The sequence below is a fragment of the Leucopleurus acutus genome (genome assembly GCF_964270905.1).
Source record: "Leucopleurus acutus genome assembly, chromosome: 8".
Lineage (NCBI taxonomy): Eukaryota > Metazoa > Chordata > Mammalia > Artiodactyla > Delphinidae > Leucopleurus > Leucopleurus acutus.
The window spans coordinates 77,209,717-77,227,673 of record NC_139151.1 but is presented as its reverse complement, the minus strand read 5'-3'; the positions used below and the strand labels follow the sequence as shown (position 1 = coordinate 77,227,673).

The window sequence follows — 17,957 nt, the reverse complement described above, 5'->3', positions numbered from 1 at the left end:
GAAACTGCATGCTACATACGCAATATTTCTAGAAACCTAGCAAATATCAACAATATAAAGAGTTTATTTATATCCAAATAGAAAAATACAATGAAAAAACAACACTGCACAGGCTCATATCTATATGCCATTCAGTTTGATTATTCATTTATGGGGCATCAACATTTAGTTTCCATGTATTAAAAAGTTCTATTCATTACATGTATAATATCATTGTAAAGACATTATAAATGGATTATTATATTGCATGTTGACTCTAACTCCAGCACTCATAATAATGATTTTTTTTTTTTTTTTTTTTTTTGCGGTACGCGGGCCTCTCACTGCTGTGGTCTCTCCCATTGCGGAGCACAGGCTCCGGACGCGCAGGCTCAGCGGCCATGGCTCACGGGCCTAGCCGCTCCGCGGCATGAGGGATCTTCCCGGACCGGGGCACGAACCCGTGTCCCCTGCGTCGGCAGGCAGACTCTCAACCACTGCGCCACCAGGGAAGCCCAGGAAAAGGCTTTTTGAATGAGAGGCGGCTCCATATTTAGGAGACGGTAGAAGTAGTTCACCAGCACTGTACTTGCTTCTAGTCTGCTATGGGAAAAGGGGTAAACTTGTGTAAGACACTGTTCTTGTTCTAACTAAACCTCTTTCCTTTCCCCTTCACAGACATCAGGTCTTCATTGAGGTTTGAAGGCTAACACGCCTGTTCCTTATCATTCACAGGCTTTGCCACTAAAAAAAATTTGCACGACTAATCTTTTCTTTGTGTATGCTTCTTTGAGGCTCCAGCTAATACACTGAATGCTGTCTCCTCTCCTTGAGGTATAAAGAATCACTTACTATGGCACTATTTCTACTATGTCTTTACTATTACTAAGAATTGTTGACTATGAGCTATATTTCTACAACATTAAATAAAGTACAGATTGATTTGGAAGATCAAGAGGACAAAAAATTGATTTTAATTAAACCTGGACTAAACAGAATGACTTTTTTCCCCCTAAGAAATGTATGAGATGATATTCTTGTCCAGCAAACAGAACCAATGACTCTATTTGTTTCTTAAGTTTTATGGTCAGTCCTAGATCCTCATTTTGACACTTGATTGTCACTGCAAAACTGTGTAGACATCACATAGAAGGTACCAAAAGTGAAAATTTCATGGCCTTCCACGTGTTTGCTAGTGAGGAAATCCTGATAATCCAGTTAAGGAAGGAATCCAGAATATCATTTAGGAAAGTGACACTTAACTGGCTTAAAATTTTTCTTTTTCGTTTTGGAGATGAACTGTCAAAACATCCAAAAATACCTAGAAGTTTAAAATGTGTTTTTATTTTCTTATTCCAATGTTTGCATTTATGTTTTAGGGGAAAACCGTCACCAGATGTCTGGGTTTAACAAAAAAAATTGGCACTAATATTGTTTCTATTCAGTTGAAACTATAAGAAGTGAAAACTTACCTCTTCTGCATGTATTCCACATAGCTTGTTTCCTGACAAGAGTTTGTGTTTCAAGCTTTTATTCTGAAGAAAGAAACATAGTTTTATTGCTAAGAAGTTATAAAATATTAAAAATTTCCTTAAATACGTCAGCAGTATTTCTCTATGTCTTGTTCACAGATAAGTCCTTCATGATATGAGATGTAGTGGATTTGCAATAAATTGAGTTGAATCTGTAATGTAAAAGAATGTTTCCTTTATTTAATAAAAAATCTGATGTATTAGCATTAACACATTTATTAGAAAATATGGAACTTTCTTTGGTCTTACATTTAACTCTGTTTTATTATATTCATGTATGTTGTCTTATAAAATAATTTTAGTTTCAAATGTGTAGTTGGTACTAGTTTCTTAAAGCACCCCTCTAAACAGCAAACATTTATTTCTACCATCATCTGGATGCTGGTCACCTTGGAATCTAGTCTAATATAGTCACAGACACTCTAGGGTCTGAATTTCCTTTAAATGTTATGGGTTTAGAGTCCACTTATATTCCTGACACCTGTGCATTGCACTCAAAGTGCTTCTTGATGCTCAGAAACTATTTCTTCTTCCAGGCCTCAAAAATGTATTCTATTTGCTGGACTTGACGTAGAAACATTCTTTCATAGAAAGAATGTTACTTTAGAAATGGAAGCAAAGTGTTAGCCATCTGAATCTAAACCCTTACAGTGAGTCAATTATATATCCCTCATTACACTCAGGCTTTTCTTTGTCCCATAACTGAGTACTACTCTTCTTTTAGACAGGCAGGCTAAAGGAGAGCAGAAAACTTTGTAAAACCCACAGGATTTAGACTTTGTACTGTCTCTACAGGAGCAAACAATGTAATGGAAAGTACATCTCATATATAATGGCTCTAAAGAGAGTCAATTTGATGAGCATCATAAGCAAATTGAATTAAATTTATGCAGTGTGAATGAATAACTGAATGAATGAATACATCAAATTTAAGACTTCTTCTTCATCAGTACCTTTTTTTTTTTAGGTTCTGTATACATGCGTTAGCATACGGTATTTGTTTATCTCTTTCTGACTTACTGCACTGTTACTGATGAACCCAGTGGCAGGACAGGAGTAAAGACATAGACATAGATAATGGACTTGAGGACACAGAGGGGAGGGAGAAGCTGGGGCGAAGTGAGAGTAGCATCGACACATATACACTACCAAATGTAAAATAGCTAATGGGAAGCAGCAGCATAGCACAGGGAGATCAGCTCAGTGCTTTGCAACGACTTAGAGGGGTGGGATAGGGAGGGTGGGAGGGAGGCTCAAGAGAGAGGGGTTATGGGGATGTATGTATGCATATGGCAGATTCACTTTGTTGTGTGGCAGAGGCTAGCGTAGTATTGTGAAGCAGTTATACCTCAATAAAGATACATTAAAAAAATAAAATGTACAAAAAAAAAAAGACTTCTTCACACACAATGCTCACCTGATTATGCACACCATTTCCTATTTTATTTTCCTGTCATGCAGACAGTGCGTACAGCTGCCTCAGTTTGAAAGAATCCTTTGTCTAACTTTTCCTCCTTAGCTAAGAGTTGAAATTGTAAAAAACTTACTTAGAATTTTAATACCTTGAAATGTTTTACACAAATGAGGAGTTATCTTGATTCACTTAGTAATGTTTTTTTTGCAAATATTTGTACTCATTATACAACAAAACACAAGATTAAGGTTTTTAAAGAGTATTTAATGTACAGTATTCCTGTATTTAAAAGCTCATAAACTATAATAACGAGATACATATTGATGTTCTAACTCTGCAGTGTTGCTCAGTCTGTAGGTTAAAAAAAATACCCTAAGTTTCCTTCTGTACATGTCTATTTATGATATTTTCGACATGTGTAATCTTAATATTTTTTCTATTAAAATTGTCTATTTTTCTTTTTTGATTTCTCTTATTGTTTTTTTACATAAGGGATATATCTTTACTATCTCTAGAGATCTGTTATTCACTTTGATTTTCATCATTTTTATGGCTATAGTTTTTTAGTGGAAAGATGGGTGAAATTCAAATAAGGTCTATAGTTTGTTTAGTAATATTGTATTAATGTTAATTTTCTGGCTTAATAATTGTAGTATCATTGTATGATGTTACATTAGAGGTTTGGGGTAAAGGTACATGAGAACATTCTGTATTAATTTGCTACTCCAATGTTTGTAATGTCTTTTTGGATCTGACAGTTAAAGCACAAGCAAAAAAATAGCAAGTGGGACTGCATCAAACTAAATAACTTCTGCATAGCAAAAGAAACCATCAACAAGTAAAAAGAAAACCTACGAAATGGTGAAAAAAAGAAAGTTGCAAACCATATATTTGATGATAAGGGGTTAATATCTAAAACATGTAAAGAACTCATATAACTCAATAGCAAAAAAAAAAAAAATAATAACCTAATTAAAAAATGGACAAAGGACCTGAATAGACATTTCTCCAAAGAAGATATAGAAAAGGTCAACAGGTACATGAAAAAATCCTCAACATCACTAGTCATTAGGGAAAAGCAGATTGAAATGATAAAATATCACTTCATGCCTGTTAGAATGGCCATCATCAAAAAGACAAGAGATAAATGCTGGCATGAATGCAGAGAAAAGGGAATCTTTGTGCACTTCTGGTGGAATTGTAAATTGCTACAGCCACTATGAAAATAGTATGGAGGATACTCAAAAAATTAAAAATAGAACTACCATAAGATCCAGCAATTCCACTTCTTGGAATATAACCAAAGAAAAAGAAAACATTAACTTGAAAAGATATCTGTACAGCCCCCCCGCCCCACCCCGTGTTCATAGCAGCAATATTTACAGTAGCCAAGACATGGAAACAACCTAAGTGTCCACTGATGGATGAATGAACAGAGACACTGTGATATATATGTATGTAAAACAGCCATTAAAATGAGGAAATACTACCATTAGTAACAACATGAATGAAATCTGAAGGAAGATAAGTCAGATAGAGAAACTAAATAAAAAGAACCAAACTCACAGACTTATGATTACCAAGGTGAAGGGTACAAGGAGGGGTAATTGGAGGAAGGTGGTCAAGAGGTACAAATTTCCAATTATAAGATAAATATGTTCTAGGGACGTAATGTCCAGCATGATAACTATAGCTAACACTGATGTATGATATATAGAAAAATTGTTAAGAGAGAAAATCCTAAGAGCTCTGATCACAAGGAAAATATTTTTCCTTCTTTCTTTCTTTGCTTTTTACTGTATCTATATGAGAAGATGGATGGGCTAAACCTACCATGGTCATCATTTCACAATATATGTAAATCAAACCATCATGATATACGCCTTAAATTATACAGTGATGTATGTCAATTATTTCGCAATAAAACTGGGAACAGTTATCTCAAAATAGGAAGTTAAAATAGCTAAAAAATAAAATTAAGATAAATAAACAAAATTGAGACAAGATTAGTGAAGTACATCTAATATGAGGCCTTACGTGTTAACACAAACCATCCATACATGAGTAAATTTATTAGAAATGATAATAAAGTTAATAACATATCTCAGAATTGGTGTATGTAATCTATACTACTTAAAATTTGCATCTTCAGTTAAAAGTTTTTATTCCCTTTTTTCTTTTTCCTTCTTTCTTCCTTCCTTTCTTTATTTTTCTTTCTTTCTTTTCCTTTTGTTCATTCTGTTCAATGCTGAAGTGATAGATAAAGCAGTGAATATTTCTCTTCAAATATGTGTGATAGACTTGGACAATGCAACTGGATTAGCACAAGGAAGATTGTCCTACATGGATATCCTGTGGCCACAACAAAAATGAGCAGTGATTATGTTGTGTGTCCACAGTCTGCTGTGGCAGTTGATAATTCTGGGCAACTGTGTAAACAATATGTTTCCATTAAGATAAATGTCATTTCCAGAGCTTAAGAATTAGACTATTTCACTATTTTGAAATAAATCCAGAAATGAGGATATTAACTATAATCACCCATAATGGGGCCAATTGTCAGATACAAGGAAGACTTATCAAGGCCCTTATTGAGATAGTTCTTAGCTGGCATGTTTTTCAGAAACACGGATGGCACAGAACATTGGAGAGGGAATGCTGATTCTCAGACAATTCACTGATTTAACCTTTCTACTCAATGTTAGTGATCATATTCTTCTTTAATCCCAGAAAGAATTGACTTGTTATCATTTAGGCATTAAGATCATAGTCTTGGGCTTCCCTGGTGGCGCAGTTGTTGGGAGTCCGCCTGCCGATGCAGGGGACGCGAGTTCGTGCCCCGGTCCGGGAGGATCCCGCATGCCGCGGAGCGGCTAGGCCCGTGAGCCATGGCCGCTGAGCCTGCGCGTCCGGAGCCTGTGCTCCGCAACGGGAGAGGCCACGGCAGTGAGAGGCCCACGTACCACAAAAAAAAAAAAAAAAAAAGAACATAGCCTTTACAGTTTAATCAGACTTGTATCATTTTATCTACCTTCTAAACAATGGATCTCATCCCTATCAAACTTAATGGTACTTTTACAAGGTCTAAAATAACAATGTACACATGTAATTATGCCCAAAATGCTAGGATCCAATAATGATTATGCCTCGCTTGAGGGGACATAAGAAAAAGTAGATTAAAAGAATTATAAAACGTTTAGATGTCTGTTTTTCTTGCCTGTCATACTTCTACTATCCCTTCTTCTAATAACTGTACCTTGCTTTTTCTTGTGAAAAATATTTTTCCATGCTAATTCCACGTGGCTTGTGTGACACTAACTTTACCCACGCTATCAAGGCAAAGGATGAAACTCAAGCTCAGCCAATCAGAGGCTTGATCCAGAGTTGGTAAAGTTAACATAAAAGTTGCTGGTGAGACTCAAATATAAAACTCTCATTTTCAAGATTTATTGAGGAAAATGTGCCAAGGGTCATCACTATGTCAGAACTCACCTGAGACTGAATATAAACATAGAAAAAGAACACACGAGTATAGAGAAATACTGAATTCTACTGATGTTCTTGGTCCTTCTCCCCTGTTCTACACTTGCCTGAAGCTAGTGTGTATACGCCTGGATTTTTCAGCTACATGCTTCTAGCACCAGCTGCTCTGTTCTCTTGACACCATACTTAAATCTTTTTTTCCACCTATCCCTACATAATCGTTAATTCTGTCACTGCCCTAAGATTCAGAGTAGCCACTCCCTCCAACAAAAAAACAAACATCCAAGCTTATATCTAATGCTCATGCTTATCAGGATGTGGGCAGAGAATATATCCACCTATTTTAGCTTTTCCAAATAAAAGGCAGGCTCTGCTTACCACCCACTAAAGGAATGTCTCCCCGTTGGATTCCGTACAAATTTGGGGTGGCTTAAAACAAATGTCCCTACAGCCTTCCTAGGAACCCAGCTTCTTGGGAATCTACCTAAAATGCCATTTAATATCTCCCCTTATCTCTATGATAAAACCCAAACTCAAATCTGATAGTAACAAAATATTTTTAATAGTTAGATCTGCTAATCTAGCTTTGATTTTTGCCTGGGAACTTAAAACATCACATTTTCAGTATAGCTTACTTGGTAGCTCAAACCCAACAGACATTCTGGGTTCCAAAACAGAAAGAGATATAAATCTCTATAATCTTGCAATACGTAAATGTAAAAATTCCAAAACTACTAGGAGTTTCCATTTTACATTGTTCTTTCAAATGAAATTAGGTATTAATCAGGATTTTTGCTGGCAAATAATAGAAACTAATAATGGCTAAATCAAGCAAAGCATGAATTTATTGTGAAGATTTCATGTAGGATAAAGAGAAAACTTGGGGAATAAGGTTCAGAAAATAGGCAAGAACCAAGTAGGAGGAGGTATCCATAATTATAAGACAGGAATAGTTACTGTGACAGTTGAATGAGAGGCTGTAAATCAGTGTACTTAATTACAAGGTGGGTTGATGAGGTCTCAATGAATTTTCATGGTAAAAGTCAAAATCTGGGGACACTTAGGATTGTCAAATATAATAAATAATGTAAATGTGTTTGTCACATTGTTTTCTGGACTTAAATAAAATATACGACTGCTGACAGGCAGCTGAAAACGTGTGTTAATGTCTCCAAAGTGCAATTAAGTATAAACCAAAAGTAAAAACACCTGCAAGTGGTATTCAAAATAAAACCAGAGATTTCTGCGTCTCACTGCAGGAAGCATCTCCTATTTTAAAACTTCCTAAAACTGTGCATAAACCACTATATATGAATGCTTCAGAGGCACATTTGTTTCAATTTAAATGTGTTTTTAAAATGCCTGAAAAATGGGCATGTCCTTTCAAATACGGTTGCAACTGGAAAACTTATAACCCATATAAAGAAAAGCAATAGAGTTTAGGGGTAAGATGTGACTTAAATACTTTGCTTCTAAAATATTGGCAGATGTTATAATATTTTATAAATTCCCTAACAGTCTCTTTCTGAGAACAGCTCAGGAAATGGATGGGTTACTGGACTGAAATCTAAACAATGAATGCGTATTTCATCAATTCTTGGGATGCACAATTTTTTCTCTTTTTAATGTTTCTAAAATCAGGACATAATCTACAACATTATGCACTTTTCATTTAGTATTTATGGTTCCCTCTACCCCAAGAAGTTGTTAAGTCACAATCCACTTTAACGATTGATGACTCCTTAAAATTTAAAGATTATTTCTGTTCTAAAATAAGGGGTGAAGAGATCAATAAAGGGGAGAAACACTCAGCTGCATAGGAACTAGGGAAAATAAGAAATTTGTATAAGGTCTTTTTATTTATTCTAAGCCACACAGAAGGAAAAAGTAGAATTTCAAAATGGATAAAGATAAAATTGTCTATAAAATAGTTTCAAGTCGATAATGGAGAAAAAGGCCAAAGGGAATCAGCCACCTATATATATTAAAATAAAAATACAGAGCTTTAGGCCTTTGGTCAAAAAAAAACCCTTAGATATTCTCTTTTTAATTATAGTAAAATATAATGTAGGCAGCAAGAAAGATACTTCGTTGAAAACCAAATATTTACACTACTTTTTAAAAATCATTCCTTTGTTTAAATATAATGTTATGATTTAAAATCTATATGTGGACTTGTTTCTACTTTAGTTAAGATTTACATTTTTACAGAAAGATTTAGAATTGAGTAGACATGAGTGATAGGATCATCCTATAAACACTTAAAACCACCCTACAGCCATGAAATTATCCAAGTGATGGCAGATACCCCAGATGAGTGTTGGCCTTGCCAACGTGAATTCTAAATTTGTTGCAGGTGTAACAAAAGTTTTACAAGTGCTCAAAGATTTCCTCATTGAGGTTATCTCAGGAACAGGTTGAGATACTGAACTTGGCTCTAATGCATTAGAAAATTTAAGAGTGATTCATGAGAGTTTTATTCTTAGCACAAAACTAGCTCTAATATCTAGTGTAAGTCCTTTAATCCCTAGACACTCAGTGTCAACATGTGTGAAATAATGAAGAATATCTCAGATTTCTTGCAGCTTCAGGACCACTGAGAGGGGACATGAGGGACGTGAGATGATGATTTTTTCTGATGTCAGTTAAAATATAGTTATAATACAGTCCAATTTACCAAGTATAGTAATTATTCTCTGTGCCAGTCAGGACAGAGAATATCCCATACCTACAAGATCCCTTTTCAAATAGTATGGATATAATATGGCACAGTGGCTGGGCTCTTAGGACAGAACAACTGTATTGAAATCCCACTTTTTCATAAGCTCTGTGATTTTTGATGCATCTCATAACCTCTGGTGCCTCTGTTTTTCCACTCATAAAATGAGGTAACTATCATGACAAATGGGGTGGTTGTATTAAGTGAGATGATATAAACAAAACATTTATAACATGACTGTCACATGGTAAGTGCTCAATAAATATTAGCTCTTATTATTTCAATAAAATTCAGTTTGTCTTGCAAAAATAGAGAATACTCTTTTTGATGATTATGACAGCATTCCAAGAAGATTCAGAGTTTTGGCATCTCAATTTTTATATATACTATTATTTTAGAAGATGACAGATAAGATTCTAGCTCTTGAGCCCTCTAATTTCTCATACAGATAAAAGTTTATTGTGGAAGTTACTGCTCTCAGTAGTATTTCTCTTTATGTCTGATTTGGTCTTCCTTTAAAATAGACAATTCTCTTGGAAATAGAACCTGCTTCTGCTGTCATTAAAACCCCCTTCCCTTATCAGAGAGCTCTCATTCTAACGGGTTAAAAATTTTTGCTAAAATATGAAATGCCATTCATTCCAGAAATAACTTCATGAAAGAGAGCATTAATATTCTTTTTTTGTTTTTAATAAATGTATTTATTTTTGGCTGCATTGGGTCTTCGTTGCTGCACATGGGCTTTCTCTAGTTGTGGCGAGCAGGGGCTACTCTTTGCTGTGGTGCACAGGCTTCTCATTGTGGTGGCTTCTCCTGCTGCGGAGCACAGGCTCTAGGCATGGGCTTCAGTAGCTGTGGCATGCGGGCCAAGTACTTGTGGCTCACGGGCTCTAGAGTGCAGGCTCAGTAGTTGTGGCGCACTGGCTCTGTGGCACGTGGGATCTTCCCGGACCAGGGCTTGAACCCATGTCCCCTGCATTGGCAGGCGGATTCTTAACCACTGCACCACCAGGGAAGCCCAGCATTAATATTCTTGTCAAGTTATACAAACTTTTTATGTACTAGTAATGGAGCTAAAACAATCCCTCTCTTCAATGAGTTCACAATCCATGAAGGAGTCTGACAGTGGCACTCAAAGTCTCTAGAGAGGCACCTACTCAGGGAATGATATTGAACTATCTTTAGAAGTGTAAAGGAGCAGCCAAATAATAAGAAATGGCAAAAGAGAAAGAATAGTATGTGTGCTAGACCACAGGATGCTCAAAAGAGTTGAGAGATAAGATGGGAGAGGAGCTTTGGGGTTAGTCAAACAGGGCCCTGTATGCCATTGAAGCCATGGCACTGAATGTTTAGCATGAAAGTCACATGATCAGATTTACTCTTTAGAAAAATAAAGTAGGAAGAATTTGGGATTTCAAATTCAGTAACATCTAAAGATTGTCACCATATAGGTTTACTTAGCAGTTAAGTTTTAGGCAATATTTTGTACAGAGAATTAAAAACTCATACAACTCAGTAACAAAAGAAAAAATCTGATTAAAATTGAGTGAGTTCTGATATGGTTAACTAATCTATGACAAAGGAAGCAAGAACATACAATGGAGAAAAGACAGTCTCTTCAATAAGTGGTGCTGGGAAAACTGGACAGCTACAAGTAAAAGAATGAAATTAGAACACTCCCTAACACCATACACAAAAATAAACTCAAAATGGATTAAAGACCTAAATGTAAGGCTGGACACTATAAAACTCTTAGAGGAAAACATAGCCAGAACACTCTTTGACATAAATCACAGCAAGATCTTTTTTAACCCACCTCCTACAGTAATGAGAATAAAAACAAAAATAAACAAATGGGACTTAAAAGCTTTTGCACAGCAAAGGAAAGCATAAACCATAAACAAGACAAAAAGACAACCCTCAGAATGGCAAAAAATATTTGCAAATGAAGCAACTGACAAAGGATTAATCTCCAAAACTTACAAGCAGCTCATGCAGCTCAATATTAAAAAAAACAAACAACCCAATCCAAAAATGGGCAGAAGACCTAAAGAGACATTTCTCCAAAGAAGATATACAGATGGCCAACAAACACATGAAAGAATGCTCAACATCACTAATCATTAGAGAAATGCAAATTAAAACTACAATGCGATATCATCTCACACCAGTCAGAATGGCCATCATCAAAAAATCTACAAACAATAAATGCTGGAGAGGGTGTGGAGAAAAGGAAACCCTCTTGCACTGCTGGTGTGAATGTGAATTGGTTCAGCCACTATGGAGAACAGTATGGAAGTTCCTTAAAAAACTAAAACTAGAACTACCATACTACCCAGCAATCCCATTACTGGGTATATACCCTGAGAAAACCATAATTCAAAAAGAGTCATGTACCAAAATGTTCATTGCAGCTCTATTTACAATATCCAGGACATGGAAGCAACCTAAATGTCCATCAATAGAGGAATGGATAAAGAAGATGTGGTACATATATACAATGGAATATTACTCAGCCATAAAAAGGAATGAAATTGGGTCATTTGTAGAGACATGGATGGACCTAGATAGTGTTATACAAAGTGAAGGAAGTCAGAAAGAGAAAAACAAATATTGTATATTAATGCATATATGTGGAATCTGAAAAAATTGGTATAGATGATCTTATTTATAAAGCAGAAATAGAGACACAGATGTAGAAAACAAATGTATGGATACCAAGGGGGAAAAGAGGGGGTAGAATGAATTAGGAGATTGGGATTGACATATATCCACTATTGATACTACGTATAAAATAGATAACTAGTGAGAACGTACTGTATAGCACAGGGAACTCTATTCAGTGCTCTGTGGTGACGTAAATGAGAAGCAAATCCCCAAAAGAGGGGATATATATATATATATATAGCTGATTCACTTTGCTGTACAGTATAAACTAACACAATATTGTAAAGCAACTACATTCCAATAAAAATCTTAAAAAAAGAATTAAGAAAAAAAGACTTGGGGAACTGAATAGACATTTTTCCAAAGAAACATATAAATGGCCAACAGGTACATGAAAAGGTGCTCAACATTACTAATTATCAGGGAAATGCAAAACAAAACCACAAACTACAATGAGATATCACTTCACCCTGTTAGAATGGCCATTATCAAAAATATAAGAGATAGCAAGTGTTTTTGAGGATGTGGAGAAAAGGGAATACTAGTGCACTAAAGCTGGGAATGGAAATTAGTGCAGCCACTATGGAAAACAGTATGGAGTTTAAATAGAATTACCCTACGATCTAGCAATCCCATTTCTGGTATATATCCAAAGGAAATGAAAACAGGAGATAGAGAAGATATTCCCAGGTTTACTGCAGCATTATTTACAATAGCCAAGATATGGAAACAACCTAAGTGTCTGTCAATGGATGAATGGATAAAGAATGTATTATATTGAGTATAGATCTAGATGTTGGGTTGGCCAAAAGGTTCATTTGGGTTTTTTCCATTAGACCTTACAGAAAAAAACAAACAAACTTTCTGGCCAATCCATATATACACACATACATTTTGGAATATTATTCATTCATAAGAAAGAAGGAAATCCTGCCTTTTGCAACAACATAGATGGACCTTGAAGGCATTATGCTAAGTAAGGTAAGTTAGATAGAGTAAGACAAATACTGCATAATATCTCATATGTGGAATCTAAAAAAGCTAAACTTGTAGGAAAAGAGAGTAGAATAGTGATTACCAGGAACTGGACAGTTGGGAAAATGGAGATATTGGTCAAAAGATACAAACTTCTAGTTAGAAGATGAATAAGTTCTGGGGATCTAATGCACAATATTGTGGTCTATAGTTAATGATACTGTATTATATAATTGAAAGTTGCTAAGAGAGTAGATCTTAAATGTTCTCACGACAAAAAAATGAAATGGTAATTATGTGAGGTGATGGGGGTGTTAGCTAATGCTATGGTAGTAATTATACTGCAATATATAAATGTATCAAGTCAACATGCTGTACACCTTAAACTTAGACAATGTTACAATTATTACTCAATAAAACTGGAAAAAATCACTGAGTGTTGAGTGTGTGTATTTAAACTAGCATTTGTTAAATGCTTATTTTGTGCCAGGTATTGTACAACATGCTTTACATATATTATTTCATTGAATCTTTGCAGCAGCCCTACAGGCAAAACATTCTTAATCATTTCCATGTTAGAAATGGCCAACCTGAGGCTTAATGACGTTATTTAACCTGCCCATGTTCAAGCACCTACTAAGTGGTAGAGCTGGGATTTGTCCAGGTTTAACCTCTACCAGAACCCATGATCTTCTGGTAGAAGTTTTTACTAATTCCCTGCTTGTGGAAAAACAAACAAACAAGCACAAAACAATAAAGACAAGTCCTGGATTTCTACTGAATAATGCATGGGCAATAACCAAAATGTACATAAACATGGAATTAGTCTTTGAGTTTTTAATTCCAGACACATGCACTTTCACCAGCCAGTAAAACCCCTCCAGGCAATAAAATAAATTATGGTTTATAAACTAGCTTTGCCCCTAGAGCAGTAACAAGGCAAGGTAAATTTGTTGTGAAATCATTAGGAAAGATCAGCTAATTCACTTGTAATTACTCCTGAGAATATTCTCTTCCTGATTTGCCCAGTTAATACTTGAACACCTGCCACCCTCTCTTTGCAATTCTGGGAATTCCCAGCCCAAAAAAGCCAGTTTGTCCTAGGAATCCACCTGAGAGACTTATAGCAATTGAGTAAAACTCTGTTTTTGGAGTTTTACAAAAATTTATGTTACCATTTCCTCAGCCTCGGGATTTAAAAAAAAAAAGTGTTGGAACGTATTTCCACATTCAAATACAAGTGGTACAACTGCATAAGACATATCAACACTATGACATTTAAAGCTAATGTCATTAACTTTAAAAATTGTTTTGTTCCATCTTTGCTAATCAGTCACCATTGCATTTGTAATGACTAAAGGTCATCAAATCTTACTTACAAGAATAAATTTGGACCCAGTTTATTATTTATGATTTAATTGAAGCTTGCCAAATATTGACTGTTGTAAGCAATTCCTTTTAAAGTTAGTACTAACAAAGATCTGATACTATAGTTCAAGCCAGACAATAAAGTTTAACTGTTAAAACTTCAAAGGAAGATAATTTATTTAATACTTGGGGTTTCTGTTTTCCTCCCAGGATCACTGGAAAATTCCTGTGAGGTGTGGCAGGAAGAATAGGATTACCATTTGCTTTTATGCTCCAAGCTGACATAAATTAGTCCTGTTGACGGTTTTACACATTGAAGTGATAGGGGCATTGACAGAATAATTATTTTGTTTTAGTATTACCATAAATCTGACTCCACTAATAAGGGATGTGTCTTATTAAAGTGAAAAAGAGACCAAGTTTTTTTCATATATTTTAGCCTGAATTTGGTATACAATTCAATATGTATATATATCCATAAGCAATATTTGCACTTTTTAAAAATGTTTGATCTCACTGCTGCTAAATTCATGGGACAATTCCTGGTTTTTGTCTTTTTTGTTTTATTATCAGGATCTAGAGAGTGTCATACAGAGTGAGGTAAGTTATAAAGAGTAAAACAAGTATCATATATTAACGTATATATGTGGAATCTAGAAAAATGGTACAAGCAGAAATTTCTGAGACACAGACATAGAGAACAAATGCATGAATACCAAGGGGAAAGGGGTGGGGTGGGAGAAAATGGGAGATTGGGATTGATACATATACGCTATTGATACTATGTATAAAATAGACAACTGATGGGAACATACTGTATAGCACAGGGAACTCTACTTAATGCACTGTGGAGTCCTAAATGGGAGGAAAATCCAAAAGGGAGGGGTTATACGTATAGGTATGGCTGATTCATTTTGCTGTGCAGTAGAAGCTAACACAACATTGTAAAGCTACTATACTCCAATAGAAAATAATTTTTTAAAAAAAGGTTTGACACGTTCCCCCTTCTTGAGATATTCTTTTTTCAACTTGTCTTATGGAACGCCTCATTCTTTGTTTTGTGTTCTTTCTTTCTTTTTAAGATTCTCAATGGTCTTTTGTCAATCTCCAACACTTCTCACACATCTCAACTCTGGAGTAACTCATGGCTGAGTACTAGGACATTTTCTTTCTTTATCCTCACTACCTCATTGATTTCATCCACGATCATGGTTTTAAATACAATCTCTTCTCAAATCAAACAGCTAACTCATCCATCATATGTAGTCATCTCAAATCTGAGGTATGCAAAATTAGTGTCATCTTTTCCCCAAGTCTTCTTCAACTACAGTCTTCTCTCTCTCAGTTAAGGATGGTACCAACTTTCTGATTTTTCCTGCTAAAAATCTTGGAGCATTCTTGACTCTTCCCATTTTGTCACTATGTACATAAGTTACTCAACACATATAATTGGCTTCATGATAAGATACATATACAGAATTAAATATTGCATCTGCATCATTCTCTCCAGTCTCTTTTACAAGAACTCCTGTTAGAGACATATTACAGACTCTCAATCTTTTATCCATGTCACTTATACACAGACACACACAGACACATACACACGCACAAACATACCTTTTTATTTGTGTGAAATTCTAATTCCTCAAATTATGCTATGAGTTACTATTTCTCTTTTCAAACTTGTCCAGACAAGAGTATTTGTTTCTAAAATAGTTTTATTTTTATTTTAAATTATTCCAGTGTTTATAAGCATATTTTTTTCAAGGTTAATAACTTTTAAATTTTATATCCACCCCCTCCTTTATTTTCTCTTTTAACATTTTTACAAAGAATTGATATTTTTCATATTCTTGCATTTATCTTTTAGATTTACCTGAAACGCTTATTTTAGCATTTTTATCTGTGCAGCCGATTAAGGCAATTGTACTTTTTTCCCCATAGAGACCTGGGTGCAAAGGCTACAAATAGTAGTGTATGTAGCCTGTTGCTTATACAGGTTGCCCTAAGGGACAATGGAAATAGCTCTTTCCAGTGGACATCCATATGTGACCTCATGCTGTTCCCAATCTAGGCTTTAGACAGGTATGCAGGATGCCTTTGGAAACCACCAGGGCACAGTGGCTAGGATTCACATTGACTAAGACATCATGTCCATCCACACCAACGTGCATAATGAAAACAATGTGACTGAGGCTCTATGCAGGGCTAACTTCAAGTCCCCTGGCTGCCATAAATTCCACATCATCAAGAAGCAGGGCTTTACCAGTTTAATGTGAATGCATTTGAAGAGATGGTGTCTGAAAAGTGGCTCTTCCAGGAAGGACCTCGAGTCACACATATCCCCAGTTGTGACCCCTTGGACAAATGGCAAGCTCTGCACTAGTAAGGGCTTTGACACTGCCCCCTCCTTACTCACAGCCACCAATAAGTCCTCTTCATGTAAAATAAAATGAAATAAAATTTTTGTCAGATTCTTCTATAAAATTATCTACACTGAATTCTATTTGTTAATTTTTTTTACTGCCTTTCTTAGCACTAGGATTTTTATGTATTTTGGAATTTGGTATGCAGATTCATTTTGTGATGGAGTATTTATTTATTTATGTTTTAATTTTCTTTATTTCTGCTCATCAGTACTTGCCTAGTAGTTGTCCAGTTGGCTCTACCTGTTCTTCAGGTTCTCTAATATTTATAATACTAAAAGAAAGTATGCTTTGAACTCATGATCTTGTGGCTTAGATCAAACATTTTAAGGGTGTTCACAGAAGGACAGTTCACAGAGGGACAGCTCCCCTACTTATGATTATCAAAACTATTTAGAGTGCAGGTGAATGAGTATTCTGCTCTTGGAGGAAACGTCTGTGTTCAGAGTGTACTCTGAATGCTGTGGACAAGGCAGCTGCTCACATGATGCTGCTGAAGGATTTCATGTCAAATTTACTTCTCTCCGTCTCAGTTTTGGCCTCTAGTGGTGTCAGAAATTTCACCACTAAAGTCAGAACCTTGGTTTTGATTTTATTAATTTAATCATTCATCTATTTATTCTTTAAATATTAAATAAGTGCTCCTGTAACCCATGTATGGTAGGTAAAAAAAGGCATTAATATATGTATCGATGTTCTACGTCATATATCATTAGGGAATTGCAAATTAAAACAGCAGTGAAATTCCACCACATATCTATTAGAATGGCAAAAATTCAAAACACTGAGTACACCAAATGCTGCCAAGGATTTGGAACAGCAGGAACTCTCATTCACTGTTGTCAGAATATAAAATGATACAATGACTTTGGAAGACAGTTGGCAGTTTCTTATAAAACTATATATATTCTCTAACATATGATCCAGCAATTGTGCTTCTCAATGTTTACACAAAGGAGTTAAAAACTTAGGTTCACATAAAACCTTTGCAAGGATGTTTATAGCAGCTTTATTCATAATTTCCAAAATTAGAAGCAACTGAGATATTTTTTAGTAGATGAAAGAGTAAATAAACTGTGGTATATCCAGACAATGGAATATTATTCAGCACTAAAAAGAAATGAGCTGTCAAACCATGAAAAGACATGGAGTAAACTTAAATGAACATTACATGTCAATCTGAAAAGTATACATTCTATAATATTCCAACAATATGACATTCTGAAAAGGTAAAATTATGGAGACAGTGAAAAGATTTTTATTTGCTAAGGGTTTGAGGGAGGGAGGGATGAATAGGCAGAACACAGAAAATTTTTAGGGGAGTGAAATTATTCTCTATGAGACTGCAGGGATAGATTATGTAATTATACATTTGTCAACACCCATAGAATATA

The 17,957-nt window shown here is 35.2% G+C and overlaps 1 protein-coding gene across 1 annotated transcript in view; it reads right to left on the bottom strand.

Annotated features, from left to right (window-relative positions):
- Positions 1-17,957, bottom strand: part of LUZP2 (leucine zipper protein 2) — a gene marked incomplete at both ends in the record, with an annotated part of 446,055 nt that overhangs the window by 117,988 nt on the left and 310,110 nt on the right. The window contains one exon of the mRNA XM_082845005.1: positions 1,452-1,514. Coding sequence (XP_082701131.1) covers positions 1,452-1,514 — 63 coding nt within the window. The remainder of the gene's footprint in view (positions 1-1,451; positions 1,515-17,957) is intronic.